The sequence below is a fragment of the Lonchura striata genome, chromosome 1 (genome assembly GCF_046129695.1).
Source record: "Lonchura striata isolate bLonStr1 chromosome 1, bLonStr1.mat, whole genome shotgun sequence".
NCBI lineage: Eukaryota > Metazoa > Chordata > Aves > Passeriformes > Estrildidae > Lonchura > Lonchura striata.
Genome location: NC_134603.1, coordinates 47,799,126 through 47,820,461, shown reverse-complemented (window position 1 = coordinate 47,820,461; position 21,336 = coordinate 47,799,126). Strand labels below are relative to the sequence as shown.

Sequence of the window (21,336 nt, the reverse complement as noted above, 5' to 3'; positions counted from 1 at the left end):
AAGAGAGGGAAGAAAGTAGTCATAAGTGAGAAAATGACATGTGAGATTAACTGCTCTTTGCTGGTGGGCTTTTTTAGGTAGGCATTAATTCCACACTTAAATAATTCTGGATTGAGTCCTGTGAGGGCTTTGCCATAGTGCTTTGCCATAATGCATTGCAGCCCTTACACAGAGCTGAAGCAGCCTGTGAGGCCTTGATTGTGGAGTTGTTGCAGGTGGATATCCATGTAGACATTGGTCTGGAATAGAGGAATTTTATCAGGTAGAGAGTGAAGAATCTTCAAAATAATTCTTCTTATTCTTCTTATTCCTCTCTCCAAAACATAAGATTCATTATTGCACCAAACAGAGCTGTAAGATTCTGGATTTGTTACTTTTCTTGCAGTTTACTAGAAGAAAAACCCTCAAATCTGAACCATGGCATATGAAGATAGTTGAGGAGAGGAATTCAGTTGCCCAAATATAAGCCTGTAGTGTCTTTTTAGGTGGGGTGTCCCAGTAGTATTTCAGAATAATAAAGGTCACCTGTGAGGCTGGTGCTGCATTACCATACCTGCTAGTCTGGTGCCTGGGATCACACAAGATTTCTGACATGGTGTGAGCATATGTTTGGAGAACCAAGTATAAAATTCATTCCAATTATAAAATTCATCAGCCTAGGTTATTGCAGATGGATTTGATTTAGTCTCTATGCTGCTGGGCAATTGTTCTGACATTAGGTGGAGTACTGAAACTAAAGGACTAGAGCCAGTGGAGGGCTTTCATTACAAACATCTCAGCCCTTTTTTTGATGTGTGTATGGGGAGAGAGCAATATGAGGCTACTGAGTGCTGAGGCTCAAAATGTGGTTCCACCAATAAATACTCTGTTGCAGGAAGGATAAGACCTCATCATGACCATTTTCAGAGGCAGGGAGGGAAACTTTGCAGGTGTTAGTGAACCCAGCTGAAAAGTGTGACTTAACTTAGCCTCTCTCTCAGATGGCATTAGCAGGGTGTGTGATGCCACAGCAGGGCAGGGAGGGTGGGCAGCTGTCTCTGCAGTGCTGGTGGCTACATTGTTCTGTCAGAAAAGCCTGCTGGTCAGCCAGACCAGCCAGACAGGTCATTACTCTCCATCAGGGAGTCAGAAGTACAGTATGAAACAAGAGATGGAAGATAATTTTAATAACTATTTCACTGACCAGAGATGCTGTCATGGCATACCCTTTAAGTGTAACAAGAATCAAACTGTGTGGGAGACATTCAGAAGTGAGGTGCCTCTCTGACTTTCTGAGAAAGATGGTCAAGAAATACATCTTCTGGATGCAAGTTTACAGCTCAAAACCCCAATCTTTGTAGGTCCTTATGCTAGCAAGAAGAAAATCAAGGAAAATCAAAAGAAAAATTGTCTTCTCCTATTTCACTTTCTAGTCATGCACTTTCACAGAAACTATAGTCTGTGGAGAGGCAGGGGAACACACAACTGGACTAACCTTATTGAGCCAGAAATGCTCTCTCTGCTGCCAAGGCAACTTTACCAAGTCACTAGATACTACTCGGTAATTGGAGAAATAAATTTTCTCAGTAAGCTGTGCTGAACCAGGGGAACTGAAGGGTGTAAGGACATGGGACTGATGCTACCAACCTTTCCAGTGCTAAGGGAAAATGGTGCAGTTTTGTTGTCTCGGGCCTTGATAAACTGTAGGTAAGGAGTTCTTTTAGGTGGGAGGATTACCTCCAGGGAAAGGTGAAACGTGTTTCTGTCATGTAATCTTTCACTGTATAAAATAATTAAACAAGGTTCATTGACCCACTTTCATACTCCTCTTTAAAGTCTTACTTTAGCTTTACATTAATATCTTTTTATCTGTGCCAAACTAATCGCATCGACTGCTTTTTCCTCTGACAGACCACACTAATAAGCACCCCAGTGAATATTTCCAGCACTCAATAACATATGTTATGCACCCGTTTTCTTTGCATTTAATGCTTGGCTAACAGTTGGCTGCCAGAAAACAAATGCATGCCTGCACCCAAGGTCTCCTTCCTGTTGGCCATTGAGTAAGCAAGCCCTATATACAGAGCAAAAGCAGGAACTGATGAAGAAAGGAAACACCTGAAGATTTAGAAGATGTTGTTTAGGTGTGACTGGAATATTCTCTGTTCACAGGCTTGGAGGGGCAATGAGCAGGATGACTGGATTCCTCGCACCTATCAGGATCTGGAAGGTCTCCCTTGCATTGTTATTCTCACTGGCAAAGACCCTCTGGGAGAGACTTTCCCCAGGTGCTGTTATTACTCTTTCAATATGGTTGCAGTCTAATGTGTTTTGATAAGTTGGGTTTGATACCACCTATCTGTGTTTTCACCAAAGAAATGTATTTTTGTAGACTTCAGTTTAAAGGTTTGGAAAGTGCAGTTTGTGAAAAGTCATATTACTCCACTGTGTGGGTCAGTAAGTGTCTGTGCAAAGTACGAAGGAGCACAACTTACATGCTGAATATTTTAAAATCATTTTATATGTACAGGCTAATAAAATTGTTAATGAATATTTAGTAAGCAATTAAAGATAGGGAGCGTTCTTCAGAGTCAGAGAAAACAAAACTTCTTTTTTCATTTGTGTTGGCTTTCCTAGGTCGTTAAAATACTGTGACCTTCGACTGATTGACTCCAGCTACTTAACTCGTACTGCGTTAGAGCAAGAGGTAGGCCTGGCATGCTGCTACGTCTCCAAGGAGGCAATTCGAGGGCCTATTGTAGCTCTTGACCTCAGTGAGAAGGAGCAGGAGAAGGCAAATGGTAGCGAGAATGACTCTGATGAGCTGCTGATAGACCTGGACCGGCCCCAGAGCAACAGCAGTGCTGTCACTGGAACCTCAGGTCAGTTGTTCTGCTGTTGGTCTGAAAACAAGTCTTTATTCCTGTGTCATTGGAATTTGGATGCAAACAGTGAGATGTTTTCTCAAATGTGGGTTGCTTAGCTGGATTCAGCTGCAGGCTAGACAATGAAATGTTAGTTGCAGATTGTTCACACAATTTTCCTGTCTACTACTAAAAGGAGGCAATGTTTCACTGGAAGAGATGGTATGCCATAGCTAAGTGTCCCTTGTGATTTTGATTTTTAAACTTGCATTTCACATTTGTTGCTAGCTTTGTTCAGTGGATCCTGAAAAGATGTTAGAAATCTGAGCAAAAAGGGCTAGTATAAAATTCTAGGAATAGAAAAGTGCTCTGTAACTTTGGGAATACTTATGGGTGAAGATGAATATTTGCCTCCTTGCCAAGACCAACAGAATTATTGGGTCTTGTCCTACCTCTTCAGGCATCACTTCCCACCAAGCCTTCCCTTCTTTGCGTTCTGCAGACACTTCTGGTTCTTTCCTTCTTTGCGTTCTGCAGACACTTCTGGTTCCTTCCCTTTATCTCCCTATGGGTCTGAGGTGTTGAGACAGCAGAAGTGTGTCTTTGCTATGCACCAGGTTTTCCCATACACTAACTAAACCTGACAGGTAGGGAGGAGGGGACATAGCCCAGTTCATGTCCAAGTTGCAGTGAAATAAATGCTCTGTTATTCATAGAAAGGAAGATACAATTGATCTGTGTATACTGTGGTTTGTTAAACTTGACTTTCAGAACGTTGTACCATAAAATTCCAAATCCTAGATGGGAAATGATAGCTAGCATACAGAAATTAGGATTGAGCACTTGGAGTCTGAACCCTGTTGCAGAAGGGCATTTGCCTCTCCAGCCAAAGGGACAAACAGATGTAAATGATTGTTTTCTACATGGTGAAACACTGACCTACGCCACAGCAGCATTCATTGAACAGAAGTATTTGTATGTTAGGATTGTCGAGTAGAGCAAAGGAAGCAGTAGTTTTCTTACGTCCGTCAGTAACTCTTCATTGCCTGCTTTTTGTTTTCCCAGGCTCCCTGGCTGACAACGGTGTGAGCTCCTCGAGTGCCGCAGACAAGTCTCAGAAGCAGGCACCATCCCTTAACTTCCAGGCTGTGGCACACAGCTCAGTAGACGAGGGAGCTTACTCCAGTTTTACAGCCAGAGAGACCCTGAAACAAGAGTGTGACTCGCTGGGTAGCCAGATGGCCAGCAGCACCACTCCCAAACTCTCCTCACTGTCATCAGTCTCCCAGACCTTTCAGTGGCCTGCCCAGTCAGCCAAGGACAGCAAGGCTCTCCGCGTGGCGCTGCCACGCATCGTCATCCTGTCCAAAGCCGCCTACTGCCTCCTGAGCTCGCAGAAAAATGGGAACTTGCCTTCCTCCTCTTCCCTCCTGCCTCACGCTGATGTGTCTTGGCTGAGCTCCCTGAGGCCTCTGCTCCGCAAGGACATGAGCAGCGAAGAGCAGTCTCTGTACTACAGGCAGTGGACGACAGCCCGGCAGCACCACGCGGACTTCAGCAATCAGGCTGAGGCGTCTGGCGCCAGGACTTTTCACCCCCGACGGCTGCTTTTGACAGGACCACCACAAGTAAGCTCCTCCTGCCTTCTTAGCAGTCTGAGGGGGCCAAGTTTGCAGCGATGCGTTTTGAGGTCAAAAATCAAAGTCAAATTTTAAGGCTAAGTCCACGCTGAAAATGGTAAGGAGAGGAAGGGTGATGTTTTGTGTCATGTTTTAGCCTAAATGAAACACGTGTGGGTGGCACTGGGCATAACATTGCCGTGAGGAAGTCAGGAAAAAAGCAGTTATCACGGCTGATCTCCCGGCACACAAAAGTGACACAGGCTGTGGCCAGGTTGTGCTCTAAGACCAATTTAGTAGAAGTGTTTTTACTGTAGTGGGCAATATCATATATTGTAGTGTTTTCAGGCAGAGCTGAACACAGAGATTTGGGATATGCCCAGGGGCATTTATCTGAAATTTACTCTTCCACTGTAGTAGTTTGGGTTGGCATTTAGACTTTTTTCCATTTCTGGCTCAGGTTGGAAAGACTGGTTCATACTTGCAGTTCCTAAGGATTCTCTTCCGCATGCTGATCCGATTGCTGGAAGTTGATGTGTATGATGAAGAAGAGATTAACACCAGTAAGTATTTAGTAGGTATTCTTAAAATATATCATAAAGGGCCTATGTTGTGCATTATTAAGCAAGGAAGTTCCTAGGCTCACTGAAGGACTATGAATTACACCTACTGCATGGCCTCCCCATTGGTGTGTAGCTGAACTCTAGGTGTCTGCATTTATTTCATTATAGATTGATTAAAAAGTGAACTTTATAATGGGTTTATCTGAGAATTATTAAATGTATTTTAGATTAATACATTTTTGTAGCACTCAAAGAAAAGTGCACAAACCTGCAAATGGGCAACATCTGCCCATGTTCTCTCTCCTCACAGGTTGTTAAGTGCTGGCTGCTTTTAAGCAGATAGGACATTTAAGAACATTTTGTTCCTGGCTGAAACCTGACTTATTTATGTTTATTTAGAAGTTATATACCCATTTTCAATAAGATTGTCTCCTGTCTGCAGTTTGCAGTCTTTTTGCCGAGGATAGAGATGAGCATGGTCCTCTTTGGATTTGTGCTCATTTGTCAGATCTCACAGATCCATTAACTGCCATGGCAGGACTTGGCCTTCAAAAGAGCAAAACCTTTTAAAAATTAGTCCTCTTCATGGTGTTCTGGTACATAATTCTCATAACCATTCGACTGGCATCCTGAAAATGGGGTTGTTGTTGAACCTTTGAAAAGACTAATATTTCTGTCCATACAGTGCTATTAATAAAAAAAAAAAAAAAAAAAAAAAGAGAAAAATATATTTTCCTTTGATTTGGAGCTTTGGGGGCAGTTATTCCTTCGTACTAAAGTACCTCAGAAACTTAGGATGAAATATTAAAATGCAAGAGATGCTCTGCATCATGCTGACTTGGCCTGTTGAGATGACAGCAATATGTCACACCCCTGCCAGGAATGCATGGAACTCCACAGAAGAGCAGTTTGGGTTTGGTTGGGGTTTTTCATTGTGGCTTTTTTGCTCCCACTACTTCTGTTGGAATGCTTCTCCAGAGCCCTTCTGTTGTCATTATTTTAAATACTACTTTATTCTCCACCCCAAATATGTTTCTGTCCCATTTATACACGTTCTGTTTGGGACCAAAAAAACATAGTAATTTAAATTAAAATACTTTTTCTCTTCTTTGGGTTTGGTTTCTTTGGAGTGGTCAGGGAGCTATCTTACCTCCCCTTCAGTATTCATCTAGATAGTCTGGATCTTCTTACAGGATGCTTACAAATGACAGGCTCTTTATTCTCCTTACCAGTTTGGTACTATGGCCTACACATCTATTTTCAATTTATCTTCTGGTGCATGGGTCAGCAGAACTGAATTTAAGCCAACTCAGCCTACAACAGCTCATGTATTTCCCTGCCCCCACTGAAAGCCTCATGACTGGCGAAACCTATGAATGCACTGGTCTTTTCCATTCTCACTTTTCACTAGCATTGATACTTAGCTTGTACTCCAAGGTTTCTCAGCAACTTGGTCATTTCCAACCAAGGCACTCCCAACCTGCTGCAGAAATGCTTGTTATTAATTCTTGAATGTACATATGACTCACATTTTTTCTGTTAAATATCACCAAGTTTTTGTTGTTACAGTTTTTGAGGCCGTTGAATTCTTTCCAGCTGATCTTTGATTCCTTCTCCATGTTGACAATGACTTTTAGGACTGTGCCACTAGAAAACTTAAGCCAATTTTTTGTTTAAGCTGGTGACATTAGTGAAAATATTAAACAGTGTGCCACTCTACTGACCTTTTAACTTCATTGGTAATCTCACCTGCCTTAATGCTTACAGTGTTATATGCTGCCATCTTCTATTTAGTCAAGTCTTTCAATTTACAGACCATTCTCCATTTTCTTCAGCTATATTAATAATTTGTCCTATAGTATCATACCAAGTACTTGAGTCCAGAAGGGTAAGATTCATTGCATTTCCTTTCTTCAGAGAAATAGGTATTTCATAGCCATATAATGAAAGTTAGTAGACCTATTTGCATTTTATCACATATTTAATTTAATTCAAGATCTTTAATTACTTCCTTCACCCTCTCCAAATTTTGAATATTACCCAGGTCAAAGTAATAGACTCAGAGCTCTTTAGGTTACTGTTTCTCCTCTTGCATCAGGGTAGGGTGAGCATGTGCTTGTCCATAGACCCAACCTTCATTTCACCTGAATTCACTTTTCTAAAATCAGTAACCTCAGTTACACACCTACTTTCATGTGTTCTTCCATCTCATTTTAATCTGAATTGACTCATGTTCAAGCTGCATTCCAAAGTTAGTTTCTTAGGCCATTGTTTTCTACCATTCCCATTGCTTGAACTAGATTTTCTACTTTAGACTTATCTCCGTTGGATCAATACAGAAAAGTTTCACTTGATCCTTGCTGGCCACATCCTATTCTGTAATAAGGAGTGTGTCTTCTCCTGATATCATGTACCACCAGCTACTAGTTCATAAATATATACAGCCTCACTTTCCTTGCTTTCATCCTTCTGCCTTTGGATACTTTTGCTTCTCATTTACCCAGTTCTCTTCATTCCATCACAGAGAGGCTCAAAGCTACTACACCTGTGCCTTCTGCACAAATAGGACCGTTCATCTGAGCATTTTATGCTTAAACCAGAGTGAATTGTACCTCAGCAGCATGATAAGTGCAGTGCAGAAAGATACCTAGGAGGCTTCTTTCCCTGCACACAGTTTCTAAGGAATTGCCATTTATTTGAAATGGCTTTGTGTGGATTGTAATTTCACTGTTAGTATTTGCCATGTTCAAAGATATTGCTCTGTGTGTGTGTGTGCCTGTGTGAGTTTCGGTGCAACGGCCATCACATAAGCATCATTTGGTGGGTATTTGATTCTGCTTACCTGAAGTGTTTTGTTGCAGATCATACAGAAAACAGCGAAATTACTCAGTCTAGCAATGACCACTGGCCAGACATTGAGATCTTCAGCAAAATATCTTTTGATCTGAGTGTACATGACCCTAAGTACAGAAATATAAGTCCTGTATACACAGAACAACTCTCAAGAGTGAAACAAGGTAAGTAAAATGTAGACTTTTTAAGGAATACTTCCCTACAGAGACTCAGTGTTTATTGGTTCATTTGAACACAAGTCACAAGAACCTTTAATCTCCCAAAATTAAATGGAAAAAAAAAAAAGTATTTATTCTTTACAGTTTTTACCAGGATCACAATCTCTGTGTTTTAACGCTCCTAAATTTTCTGTTGCTTCTTTTCTTTGTGCACAGAAACAAGCAAAGAAACAAAATCAGGGGAACCTAAGAAAAGGGAGACCGTGTCCATGATGCTGACTAAATATGCTGCTTACAATACCTTCCATCACTGTGAGCAGTGCCATCAGTACATGGATGTTAATCCTGCTGCACAGGTTGGTGTCAAGGTCTAAGGGTAAACTGCATCCTTGGTTTTTTGTTGTGGTCTCTCCAGGCATACTGCTCTCATCTCAGGACTCATGCTTTCACCTTCCCTGAGATGGGATTGTTTAATTCTTCAATTCTCAGGGGAGATACTGAGCTACAGACCCAGGAGCATCAGCTGTGTCTGCCACATTCTGAATGAGCAGTTTTCCTCTGCAGCTGCCTCTGGCAAAGGGTGAATATTGTGATTAGTTTTCTGAAGCCAAAGCATTATTCAGCCTGCCCAGGGGGTTTGCATTATCTCATGGGAGAAAACTAAAGATTAAGAGAAATGCTTGTCTAACCTAAATGCCAGCTATCCACACCTATGATGGGAGATGGCAAGGCCTACTTCCTTGCTTTGTATGTAACTGTGCATCCTTCTCAGCCGTAGCTTATGAGTCACTGGACAGAAATTAACATTTTAATCTGTTCAGTTAAAAAACCTTTCATTTCTAAAGCAAGCAGTTATGCTCACAGAAGACTGGCAAGTAAGATTATTCCTGGTTAATAGCTCACACATTATTTCTTAGCCACCAGCAGCAATTTACCTGGAAGTTTCTTATCTCCATTCATTCATTCATTCCTTGCTTGCTAATGTTTTCCAGCAGCTTGCTATTAAGATATGGCAGTGTAGACACCCCAGCCTGGCAGTGCACAATGCCAGTTCCCTTGGAGCAGCACCAGCAGGTCTGATCTAAACCTCATGCTTCATTAACTCTGTTAACAGAAGCAAATCCTCCCCAAGGACATCTGTTGTTCCCTCCACTCATCTTTGTGCATGTGGTTAAACATAACTTGTACTAATAAATTCAAATATCTACTTGTATGTCCAGTGTGAGCTGTGTATATAGAATTAAGATAATTTAGCTTAGGAAAATTACACTTTCAAAGGGGAGTCACTGGGTAGCAAACATTATGAAGGGAGAGAGATTCTTGAGTGCTTTAACAGAACCTAAATAAAGTCCCTTGCATTTTCCATCTTAGTCTGATTATTCCAATTTTTAGCAAAAGATTATAGAAAGCTCATTGGTAAGAGTTTTGTAGTAAGACAGATGCTTTTGTAGGATGGAATCTATCTGCTGTGTAGGCATTTTTATACAGATATATATTTGCATTTGGTTCAGTGAAGTGCTGTGCAAAATTAAACTCACCCAAATTCTTCATAGCCTTGTTAATGGTGTAGTCTGCTTTGGTCACACAACTACTTAAGAGAGTATTGCCACAGCAAAAATACTATACTACCACATACTACACAATTTACCTTCTAGGTAAATTGATTTGGACAGTTTTTTTTCCTAGCATGTATGCATTTTTGTGTGTGTGTGTGTCTGTGTCTGTACATTTTTCTTCTCTTTGTAAATATTGATAAATAATTCCTAGCTGAAATGGACTTCAGAAGAGTTCAGTTTGGCCAAAGACTATTACTGGTATGGAAAGCTGATTCCTTTAATAGCAAGGTCTAAATAATATACCTTATTGTGAGGAAAAGAATTACTGGAAGAGAGTGGTTTGGATGTTCTTCTCTGATGGCTTCCAGTACTGTGACTATAAGAATTCCTCGTCCTTAGATACTCCTTATGTGTTACCTGCTTGGAAACCTCTTTTTGCTGCTTGTTTGTATTCAGGTGTCTGACTCCACTCTGCATGCATTCACATTTTCATCCTCGATGCTGGGAGAAGAGGTTCAGCTGCATTTTATAATCCCCAAGTCCAAAGAGAACCATTTTGTCTTCAGCAAACAGGGAAAACATCTTGAAAGCATGCGGCTCCCACTCGTTTCTGACAAGGTGCGTGTGCTGTTCTTACCCATCTTCTGCATGCAGTCAGCCTGACATGCCATTTTCAAATTAATGGGGGGAAGTTTCTCCTCTTGTCTTTTTGTTTTAAAGTCCTTTGTGTAAATCTTGCCTGACTGTCCTTAGAATGGGTTATTTGAGGGCAAACATCCTTTTTTTTCCTGTTCTAGTGTCCAGTTGCAATAATCAGTGATGTTAAAATCTGGAACAAATGGAAGTCCCTATCAGGAATAACCTGTTTTTCTACCTAATGTTGCCAAAATACCTTGTGTTCCAGCAGAATTTGAATGCAGTCAAGAGTCCTATCTTCACTCCATCGAGTGGACGTCATGAACACGGGCTCTTGAACCTCTACCATGCCATGGAAGGCATCAGCCACCTGCACCTCCTGGTAGTCAAGGAGTATGAAATGCCACTTTACCGAAAATACTGGCCCAATCACATCATGCTTGTCCTGCCAGGCATGTTCAACAATGCTGGAGTTGGTAAGAGACACCATCAATGCATTGCTGTGAAGGTACCAAAATTTACGTTGGACAATGTGGATCATGTTGTTGCAGGAAGCCATGCAGCAGCTCCTCACATACCTGCTGTGATAACAGCAGCAATGTCTGTTCAGAAATGTGGAACTGCTGTCAGGAGCATGGAATATATGTTTGCACAGATCACTGCCTTCTCAGCTTAAAGCCTGATGTTTCATGGGCCTTATTCACTCATTTTACTGAACCCTGCTGTGTAAATTCTAGATGTTTTACACGAATTCAAATTGCAACGTTTTAGTTAGCAGAAGGTAAATATTAACTGCAGTTGAACACTAGAGGCTTGAACTTTGGAATTTGTTTTTGTGGATGCTGAGTTTATTTGCAGAAGTTTTGAGTAGCTCCAGTTTTAGAATCTTATCCCCTTCTTTGTTCAAGTTACTTCATTAATGCACACAAAATTGTGTACTGCAGAGTGTCTTAAAGCATCCAGTTTTCCTGGAATCTGCCTTTTAGATGTAATTACACTGAAAAAGGGACATACAGATTTCTTTTCAAGCTAAGGTGTTATGAACACTGAGTTCAAAAAGGGTAATGACTGCAGATGTTTGTGTTACCTTTGGAAAGAGTGATAAAGTCTAATAAAGATGTCTGTACATCTTCTTTATGGTATTTCCTCAGGTGCTGCCAGGTTTCTTATTAAGGAACTTTCCTACCACAACCTAGAACTGGAACGAAACCGCTTGGAGGAGCTGGGAGTGAAGCGCCAGTGCGTGTGGCCCTTCATCGTGGTCATGGACGACTCCTGTGTCCTGTGGAACATGCACAGTCCCCACGAGCAGTCCAGGTTGGTACCCACCCACGCTGGCTCCTTGCACTGATCCAGCACTGACAGCAGCACATCTGTGACTGAGAATCATCCCCAACATCTGGCAGGGTACTCAGAGCAGTAGGAAGGCCGCATGTTTGTCTTGTTGACCACAACATTCAACCACCTGCTGTTGAATACTTCCACATGACTGTGCCCTTACATCTGTGTCAGTACCTCCAACAGACCTCTCCTTGTGCCTGTTCTTTTCCTAGAGCCACTCTTGTTTCTAGCGTTCCTTTGGGTGATTTTTCAATATGTTACTTTGTTTTGATTCAATTTATGTTTCTCGGAGCAAACAGTTTATTTGGGGAACTTAGAAGGCATTAAGCTCTTAACCTTCTCAGTGCTTGCACTGTCCAGTACAAAGAAAAGAGCATTCCAGAAATTACATATAAGGTGACTTCCCTTCTTAAATTGCTGTGGAAGAACTTATTCTGCTGAAAGACTCACTTTCTGAATGGTTGCCCTGATGATGTGAAATGAGTTTCCTGTTGCTAAAAAATCTTCATTTTACAAATATATTTTTACAGCATCTAGACTAAACATTCTCAGTTTTCAATTGAATATTTTGGTCTTTTTTATACACACACATGTATATATATGCAGTGTATGTAATATAAAAATAATAAAATATGTTTGCATGTTATGTATGATCATATTTTGCAGCCAGTCCCTGGAGCCTGGGGGTTTCAGCAAGAATGTGTCTTTGAAAAGTGTCCTCCAGCACATTGAAGCCACCCCCAAAATTGTTCATTATGCAATACTGGGTGTTCAGAAATGGAACAGCAAGCTGAACACCAGGAAACCAAAGGCTCCATTCTCCAGGTGCCATGTGCATGATTTTATACTGCTCAACATAGACCTGACCCAGAATGTGCAATATGATCTAAACAGGTAGGCAGTACATAGATATCTATGGAAAATAGCATTTTGATTTGATAAGATCCTTGTCACAATATTTCTGAATGCTGTTGAGGTAAACAGAAAGATCCTACCTTAGGTAATGAGTGCAAAATCACAAAAATAAAACACAGCATGATATATGTTTCATCTGAATGAGTAAGGCATCAAACATGCTCTAAGCCTGAGAAAGAAAACATGAGGAAGACAGATCAAGGGCAAGGAAGGGCTTCAGAGGACTGAAAAATTGAGTAAAGAAGAAACTTGAGGAGAAAAAATAAGTGGGACACCAAAAGTACAAGAATGGAGCCAAAGTGCCGTCAGTTTCCAGAGTGCCTAGGAGGAGGGATTCCTTGTATTTCCTTCAGAGATAGCTGTCCTCCCTCTTGCCACTTGAGCTTGCAAGAAAAACAGATGAAAAGATTACTTTTTCCTATTTTTCCTATTTTCCTAAAGATACTATTTCCTTCCTTCCCTCCCTGCCCCTTGCTCTCACCTAACTTCATCCTAAAGCATTTGCAATAAAGCACCCATATAATGGGCCTTTATTGCTAGCTCTCATCACAGATTGAAGAAATACCCAGTTCTTCTTCTTCCCAGACAAGTGAGTTCCAAATAAACCCTGTCTCTGCTGGCCATAAATGGCCCTGGGGCTTCTCGCCTTGCGCTCCTGCTGTTGTTTTCAGGGATCCTGTGTGTTTCAGAGAGGAATTGTAGCCTGTCAGTGCAAGCTGGTGTGACTTTTGGAGCTCTTGATTTCACATTCTGTGTCAGGTTGAATCAGCCCATAGAAGTGAGCAATGACATCATGAATAGTGGAGGACTCAGATTACTTCCCAGCAGCTTTTTCTCCCATAGCCAAGTATTTGTTAAAGCCATATTTTCCCCCAAATTGCAGTTTATGGAGAAATATGTTATCTGGAACTGGCTTGTTCAGAGGTGGAGGTTGGTCACTGCAGAGCTTCCGCCAAGTCCAAAATACAAAATACAAAAAAACCCCAGACATAAAAAGAATTTTAGAAAAAGAAGTAAAGGGTGGGGAGGAAATTATTGATGCCAGTATGAGCATGGGAGCACAAGCCAGATTTGCTGTGGGGAAGAAGCACACAGGCACACTGAAAAGTGAAGACTAGTTTGGGTTTAGGGTGACCAGAAGCTGCTTTCCTTGACCAGGAGCACATTGAAGGAATGAGTCTTCAGAGCTCTGCAGAAAATTTGTAGTAGCACCATATCAGATGATCTCCAAAAATCTCTGCTGAGCCCATACTGGTGCATTTCAGCAGGGGATGTGTGAGTGCTTGTGCACAGCAGCCACACAGCTGGTTTAGTGATGTTGTGTGTAATGTCCAGGTATTTCTGTGAAGATGTGGATTTTAACCTGCGGACCAACAGCAGTGGCCTCCTCATCTGCCGCTTCAACAACTTCAGTGTCATGAAGAAACATATTCAGGTTGGAGGACAAAAGGACTTTGTTGTTAAGCCAAAAATCATGGTAAGTCTGGTGTACTTAAGGGGTACTCAGGTGTACTTAGGACCTGTTTTCCCTAGAAAGAATGGATTCTCTATTCTTCAGATTTATTTTGTGCTTATTCGACATCTGACATTCATGGCTTTATCCATGGTAGAGCTGTCACATCAAAAATAGAAAACAAGAAACATTTTGCTATTTATAAATTACTAAAAGAATCCTCTCATTCTGTTAGAAAACTGAGATTGGGAAGAGTTTGGTTTAGCTTTTCAGTAGTATCTCTGATAGAGGGAAGATTTTGCAGACTCTGATCTAAAGCAAGCAAGTTGTACCAGATTCAGTTTTAAAAATTCAGCACAAATTTCTGGTATTTCCTGATTTGTGATGAGTTTCAGTCCTTGCACTTCCTAACAAAAAGAGGTCTGAAGAAAGGCTCTGAAAACTGCAACCTTCTGAAATCCCCCCAGGAAATCCAGGTATTTATAAAAATTTACTAAATATTTTATACAGAGTATCTTACACCTATGCCAGCTTTAAATGGACATGTATTTCAAAGGATTGTCTTTAATCTAGGAATCTTACAGTTTGTGTTCCTGGTGGTTTTGAGCATATCCCACACCATCTGCCTTTTAAAAACCACCTCTCAAACTTCAGAATTTAACTGACTAAACTCTGGGTTTAAGTATTTTTGAAGATTATTTTCTGATTTTCCTTTTCTTATGGTTGCAGTAGAATCTGTAGTGATAGACTGGCCTATGAGAAAACTCCATAGAAAACTCTTTTTATGGATGACTCCACAGAAGGAGTATGTAATTTTATAGAATGCCCACGAGTAAGGCAGGATGAAGGCCACTGTGACAGTCTGAACTCCACATTCTATGTCCCTTCTTTAGGCAAGCAGATATCCACAGAAGTACGTAGCAAGCACAGAATGAGCAATTAATTTATTTCTGTGCTTTGGTGCTATGTTAAAATGAATGGGGAATTTTGATCCTTTTGTTCCTTTTCTCTCTCTTCCTGCTCTGTCATGTCAGTCCCTTCCCCAGTTAGAGGAACTCTAGCAGAGCAAATACACGGAGTAGGTGGGTTAAAAGGGGTTCCCCTTGGTTTCACTGCAGGTCTCGGACAGTGTGGCCCCAATAATGCCTCTTCAGTACGTCTGTGCCCCTGACAGCGAGCACACATTGTTGGCAGCCCCTTCTCAGTTCCTCCTGGAGAAATTCCTTCAACACGCAACCTACAAACTCTTCCCCAAGGCCATTCACAACTTCAAGAACCCAGTACTGGCCATTGACTGCTACCTGAACATCGGGCTTGAGGTAAAGAGATTTGCTGGGATGATGGGGACAAGGAAATGCTAACTTTTACTTCAGTGTCTTTGTTGTGTTGAAATGCCCTTCTTCAGCATCAAGGTAATGTTTGAAGACTGGTCTCAAACAGATTCTGCTGCTGGAAGTAAAGGACCAATCCACTGGAGGAGCTGGCAGTGAAGCCTCCAGCTGGCAGGTGTGGGTAGAGGCCATTAACGTGACTGCTGGACTGTGGCAGATCCTGCACCTGGGTCCAACAATTCCATGCAGTGCTACAGGCTTGGGGCAGAGTGGCTGGGAAGCTGCACAAAGCAAAAGGACCTGGGGGTGCTGGTCAACAGCAGCTGAATATGAGCCAGGATGTGCCCAGGTGGCCAAGAAGGCCGATGGCACCCTGGCTTAAATCAGCAATAGTGTGGCCAGCAGGACCAGGGAGAGGATCGTTCCCTGGTACTCCGCACTGGGGAGGCCACACCTCAAATCCTGTTTTCAGGTTTGGGCCCCTCATTTCAGGAGGATGTTGAGGTGCTGGAGTATGTCCAGAGGAGGGCAATGGAGATGGGGGTGTTTAGCCTGGAGAAAAGGAGGCTCAGGAGAGACCTTACGACTCTCTGTAGCCACCTGAAAGGAGGGTGTAGCCAGCTGGGGATTGGCCTCTTATGCCAGGTAACAAATGATGTGACAAAGGGAAACAACCTCAAGTTGTGCCAGGGGAGGTTTAGATTGGATATTTGGAAAAAAATTCTCTATGGAAAGGTTTGTCAAGCAGTGGAACAGGCTGCCTGGAGTAGTGGTGGGTTCACCATTCCAGGAGGTATTTGAAAGATGTGTAGATGTGCCATTTGGCAACACGGTTTTAGTGCTGGGTTAACAGTTGGAGTCAGTGATCTTGGATCTCATGGATCCATGATAACAGTGGGATCTCAATGAGCATAACCTAAACAGTTCCATTATTTGCAAAGGAATTGGGCGTGTCTGTCTGAAATAATATTTCATACAAAGCAAAACCGTGAAAATGATGCCATTCTTGACAAAATCTGGTGTTCATCCTTTGATGCTTCTCTTTTTATGAACCTGGGTTTCAAGGGAATTAGATTTTTGCAAATATGTTCTAGATGTCTGTAGGTGGGGAGTTTAGAATTTTTGAACCTAATGGTCAGCTTGAACTGGGTCTGGAGCAGGGTCAGTGTCTAACAAAGGTGTTGTTTAGACAAATTTTATGGAGGTCAGTGGTAAGATAGAGGAGACACCCTTTTTTATATAACAGCTATCACAGCACTGAGACAGAAGTGCTTGGAACCACAAGCATCAGGATTTCCCATACTTCTGGAATTGCTTACTTTGTTAGACAAATGTATCATTATTAGAATAACCTGTATAATCTATACAGTCATTATAAGCAGGTAATTTGTAGAGGAAAAAAAAAATCAAACTGAATTACAGAGAGCCCTGAAATAACATGTTGCAGACTTGGTGACCAAATTTGAATCTAGAGGTTTGTTTTGTGTGTTACTTCTTTGGGAAGGTTTGCTCAGTACTGCAATCTTGTTGAATTGGATTTTTATCAGAGCACCAGCTGACTGGCCTGTTATCACTAAGCTATATTCCATTCCATGTAAGTCATCCTTAGACATTTTTGAGACAGAAAGCATTTCTTTCCCCCTTGTGTTCCAGGTGGCCATATGCTACATTAGCTCTCGCCCACACTCAGTCAATGTCAACTGTGAAGGGGTGTTCTTCAGTGGACTTCTGCTCTATCTCTGTGACTCCTTCGTTGGTGCAGACCTCCTCAAGCGGTTCAGGTTTCTCAAAGGTAATCTCACTTCTCTGCTGGGCATCCTGGGTGTCCTCTCGCCAACTAATAATACATGGATGAAAAGGGAAAGGCAGAGGAATAAACAGCTTGATTAAACAGCTCCATTATTTTCACAGTTTGTTTTGGCACTGTTTTCAAAAGAAATGGATGGAGTGTTTTTTGAGGGGTGTATGAAACTTCTGTTCCTGTTGGCAGATAATTGAACCTTAGATAAGCATTGATAAATGACATTCATTAAGTTATTTTAAAGTGGTATCAGCAAGGATTGTGGAAATCAGGCAGTGAATTGTCCAGTCAGCAACTTGAGAGTTGTGAGCATAGATGTTAGGAAATTCTCTTCTGGCAATCAGTCTATAATGGCAGTAAATCTTCAGTTCTGTAAATAAGGACAGCTCTTAGATGAAGGATGATTTGGTCTGCCTCACCAGAACTTGATAAACCTCATAAAAATCTTTCTTTTTGTCTTAATACTGGCAATTAGCAAATTGCCAGAGGACTTCAGTAATGCTGAAGTGCGTTGCAGAGCTCCAGTGCAATTGTGGTGGCACAGGTGAGTCGTTTCCCTCTCTTGCTGACTGAGGATGGTGCAGGAGTACCATAGGGATGACCCTTAGCCAGTTCCAAGAACCACATTTTGAAGTTTGCTCCTGTGCCCTTTTGGGCCCTGCAGGGCAGGGACAGAGGAAGAAGGCACAAAGACATGCTGGAGATGGTCCTGAAGGTATTCAGTTCTCCTGCTTATTAAATGATCATGTGTAACACCAGGTGGAATGAAGTTTGTAAATTTGTTAAGCCACAGAAGAAATTACAGACTCTTAGAGTGCTTTACCAAGGGCAGCTCTCATACTTAAGAAAGTCAGCATATTTTAAGTCAGTTTTGAGACTGGTTTGGCTTGTAGAATTTCATCATTGACCTTCTACAAACCCAAATTTCACATGACATAAACAAAAAAGTAGGCTTTATTATTTGGGCTTAATTATCAGTAGTAATTTAAAGATCCAGTTAATGTTCTCTCTGCTGCAGTTGAGGATATTAACACTGCCTGTCAGGCAGTGAATCCTGTGATCCAAAGCCCATCCCACACCATCCTTGCTTCTCTGTGTCTGTGCCTTCCTGGAAATGGACACACGCGTCTGTCCTGATGCTCAAAGGATTAATCTGAGCCTGGACTGGCTGGTGGTGATAATCACTGGTTGGTGATAGACCCTTCTAATACTACTTTTTTCCTCCCTAGCAGCAGAGGTTTCTTTAAAAAAATCAGTGAAAGAAATGAGTTGTTATTGTAGCTCGAGAAGCTCGAGAATCTAATGTGCTTTTCAATTGAAGGTGCCACCCTGTGTGTCATATGTCAAGACAGAAGCTCTCTTCGGCAGACAATAGTCCGGCTGGAGTTGGAGGATGAGTGGCAGTTCCGACTTCGGGATGAGTTTCAAACTGCAAACAGTAGTGATGATGAACCACTCTATTTCCTTACGGGACGCCACATATAAGCTTCGCTGAGACACCGCTAACAAAGGAAAAAACTTTTTTTTTTTAAAAAAGTACAATCACTGTGGAGCAAAGTGCAACCAATATTTATCTTGACTGCTCTGAAGGATTCCCTGCATTCTGAGGTACCTTTATTCTTTGGGGCAAAATTACTGCATCGGTTATGATTTAAAGGATCCTGGATTCCAGTTATTTTCACATCATTCACAACCACCCGCACCAATCAGACAGCCAACCAAGCTGTAGGATCTGGGAAGAGGATGTTGTTTTGTCAAAGAAGAATCCTTTTTATGTTCAGCTGGGTTAGGGGGAGAAGCTGCTCTCCTCTTGCAGCTGTAAGCTTGAATGTGTTACATGAAATGCACCCTAGCATGTGGAATTTATCGAAGATAGGTGGAGGAGAGCCCACCGTGTCTCTTCAGCTCTGTGCTGTGGTACAGGAATACTCAGGGGTTTGAAACTACAATATAAAATAGATATTTGTATTATGAGGAATAGTCTTGTTCTCTGTGCAGTGTTAGTTTAAAAGTTGTAATTGTGTACGTATTGAAACTGTCTTTGGCAAAATTTCCACAGGTGTTCAAAGTTTACTACTTAAACCTGAACAAATGGGCAAACGCGTGGCAGGCACTGTGCACCCTTAGCAATGGTATTTTGCCCCAGCAGGCACCCCCTCCTCAGCTCCAGGGCCCAAAGCAAAAGGCTTCTCAGAGCTGCTCTCTCTTCAGTTAGAGGCCAGAGTAACTTCCCAGCAAATCACTGTTTCTCACTCTCCTCAGAGCTTTGGAGACTTGCAGTCCATCCCCCTTTGGTTTATGGAAATGCATCCTCCTGTTCGTCCAGTGCCTCTATGGTGGAGTGCCCACAACTCACTCTCCATGTCCTTTACACTCAACTCAGTTGGCTGCAGAGCTGAGATCAGGTCAGAGTCGTACCCTTGTAGAAACAACACACCAAGAAATGTGCAGGAATAACAGTGCCTGAGCTGGTCCCAAGACAAACAGGAAGTATTCTACAGTAGCTCCAGGGGGGAGCAGAAGAGAAATCCCAGGGAGCTGGGACTGCTCAGAAGGGACGCTCCAGAGCAGAGATGTGTGAATACAGCACCTGAAACCATCATCAGTGTACCTCTGTAAATACTGACTCTGCAGCAGTCACACACAACAGTATTTCCACCTGCAATACTGATCCCTGTGAAGGTATTCTGGAATTAATGCCATAGCATTTGGCTGTCAGCAGGGCTCTGTTCCCCTCAGAGTTAGCAGGTGTTATCTCACTGAGGTTTACACACACACACCCCAACAATCATCTTTCTGCACATTGTGACCCCCTTTATCAATGAGAAAAATGCAGAGTGTTCTTAAAGGCTATTGAGCAATATGAATCTACTCCCCCCAGAAAGCAATTAAATTAATGCATCTTTATACCTGACCTGCAGTCATTGCAGAAGGACCTGCCAAAGCTGCATTTTTTTAAGGCATAGTGTTAATTAAGCAACTTTTTTTATCTTATGAAGAGATGTTTACAGATGAATAAACATAATATATTTGACAGAGGCCAAAGGAAAATGGTTTGCGTATATCTGTGTTGATGTAGCATTATTTCTGATGCTGTAAATTTAGCAAATTTCACATGAACAACCCCTTTTGGTAAATTTACTTTTTATTTTCCTTCAGATACAACTTGCCTTACCTATTTTAACACTGGGAAGACATAGGGATATAAAAGATGCTTCTTGAAGTGTTTGCTACATGCCTGAATGTATTCCAGTAGCTCTGGTTTTGCCAGAGGGCTTAAGGCCAGCCCCCAGTCTTAGCATGGTGTAGAAAAGTGTCAGGTATTACATATTCAAAAATGGTTTCCTTTTTGTTCATGTATTTGATGTTTGCACTAAGTTCCTAAAATTCCAGGTGCTGAGACTACCAGGAGGAGCTAGCCCACTGGTGAAGCAGAGCGAAATCATCCTGAAGGCTGAGAGTGCATTCAGAAAATCAGTGTATTTGCCTGCCTGTACCAGCTAATAGTAAACCCATTTCCTTAGTGCTGTCCCCTATGGAAACACGGAGTTTTGGTAATGCTCTGGCCGGAGTGCACTACACCAGCCCCAACAGCACAGGCCTGGTCCCATGGAACACTTTAAATTGGCTGCCTGTGAATTCCTGGCAAGGAGACACCCTTGGTTGACAGGCACACGATTGTTATTCCATTTTGGTTTTAAGCCTTGCCATTAAGGCCATTCTAATGAATGTATGAAAATTGGCCAGCGTTATTATATTTTACCTGTAGATGTTCTTGTCTATTCACAGGTTAAAACTGAATGTAAACTAAGATTTAAAGAATCATATGCAGATGCTTTTTGCTTAACTTATGTAATTGCTTTTTGTGACTTTTGGAAGAGGGTTAAAAACATTGCTTTCCTAGTGTAAAGTTTTCTTAACCAAAAACTTGGTGAATTTAGCTTCACTAGTCAGTCTACCTCATGTTATTGTTTATTAACTGAAACTGTCTGAAGTTGTGGCTATGGTATGTTTATAAAGTGCTTTCATTAAATTTGAATATATTAAGTTACCATTTCAGACTGCTTCTCTCTTAATGGATCCTGCTTTCTGAGCCCACCACAGAGGATCGCTTCTAGAGTTCCTGTGCACCCGCACCACTTTTCTGACAAAGCTCTTTACAGGCTGCTCACCATCCCCTGGAAAATTACACGTGGCAGCATGGAAACAAAAAGCCTCTGCAGCCCAGAATTCAGCACTGTTCTGCTACTCCAGCTTTAAGTACTCT

General features: G+C 41.8%; 1 protein-coding gene across 8 annotated transcripts in view; it reads left to right on the top strand.

Moving 5' to 3' along the window:
* Window positions 1-21,123, top strand: part of GREB1L (GREB1 like retinoic acid receptor coactivator) — a 133,082-nt gene extending 111,959 nt beyond the window's left edge. For all 8 annotated transcript variants that reach the window (XM_021551545.2, XM_021551543.2, XM_021551547.2 and 5 more), the window contains 14 exons: window positions 2,152-2,267; window positions 2,617-2,861; window positions 3,909-4,471; window positions 4,923-5,025; window positions 7,887-8,042; window positions 8,253-8,392; window positions 10,049-10,210; window positions 10,500-10,704; window positions 11,380-11,545; window positions 12,236-12,463; window positions 13,820-13,961; window positions 15,056-15,256; window positions 16,922-17,060; window positions 18,391-21,123. In XM_021551545.2, the coding sequence (XP_021407220.2) occupies window positions 2,152-2,267; window positions 2,617-2,861; window positions 3,909-4,471; window positions 4,923-5,025; window positions 7,887-8,042; window positions 8,253-8,392; window positions 10,049-10,210; window positions 10,500-10,704; window positions 11,380-11,545; window positions 12,236-12,463; window positions 13,820-13,961; window positions 15,056-15,256; window positions 16,922-17,060; window positions 18,391-18,554 (2,730 nt within the window). In that variant the 3' untranslated portion in view covers window positions 18,555-21,123. The remainder of the gene's footprint in view (window positions 1-2,151; window positions 2,268-2,616; window positions 2,862-3,908; window positions 4,472-4,922; window positions 5,026-7,886; window positions 8,043-8,252; window positions 8,393-10,048; window positions 10,211-10,499; window positions 10,705-11,379; window positions 11,546-12,235; window positions 12,464-13,819; window positions 13,962-15,055; window positions 15,257-16,921; window positions 17,061-18,390) is intronic.
* The last annotated feature ends 213 nt before the right edge of the window (window positions 21,124-21,336 follow it).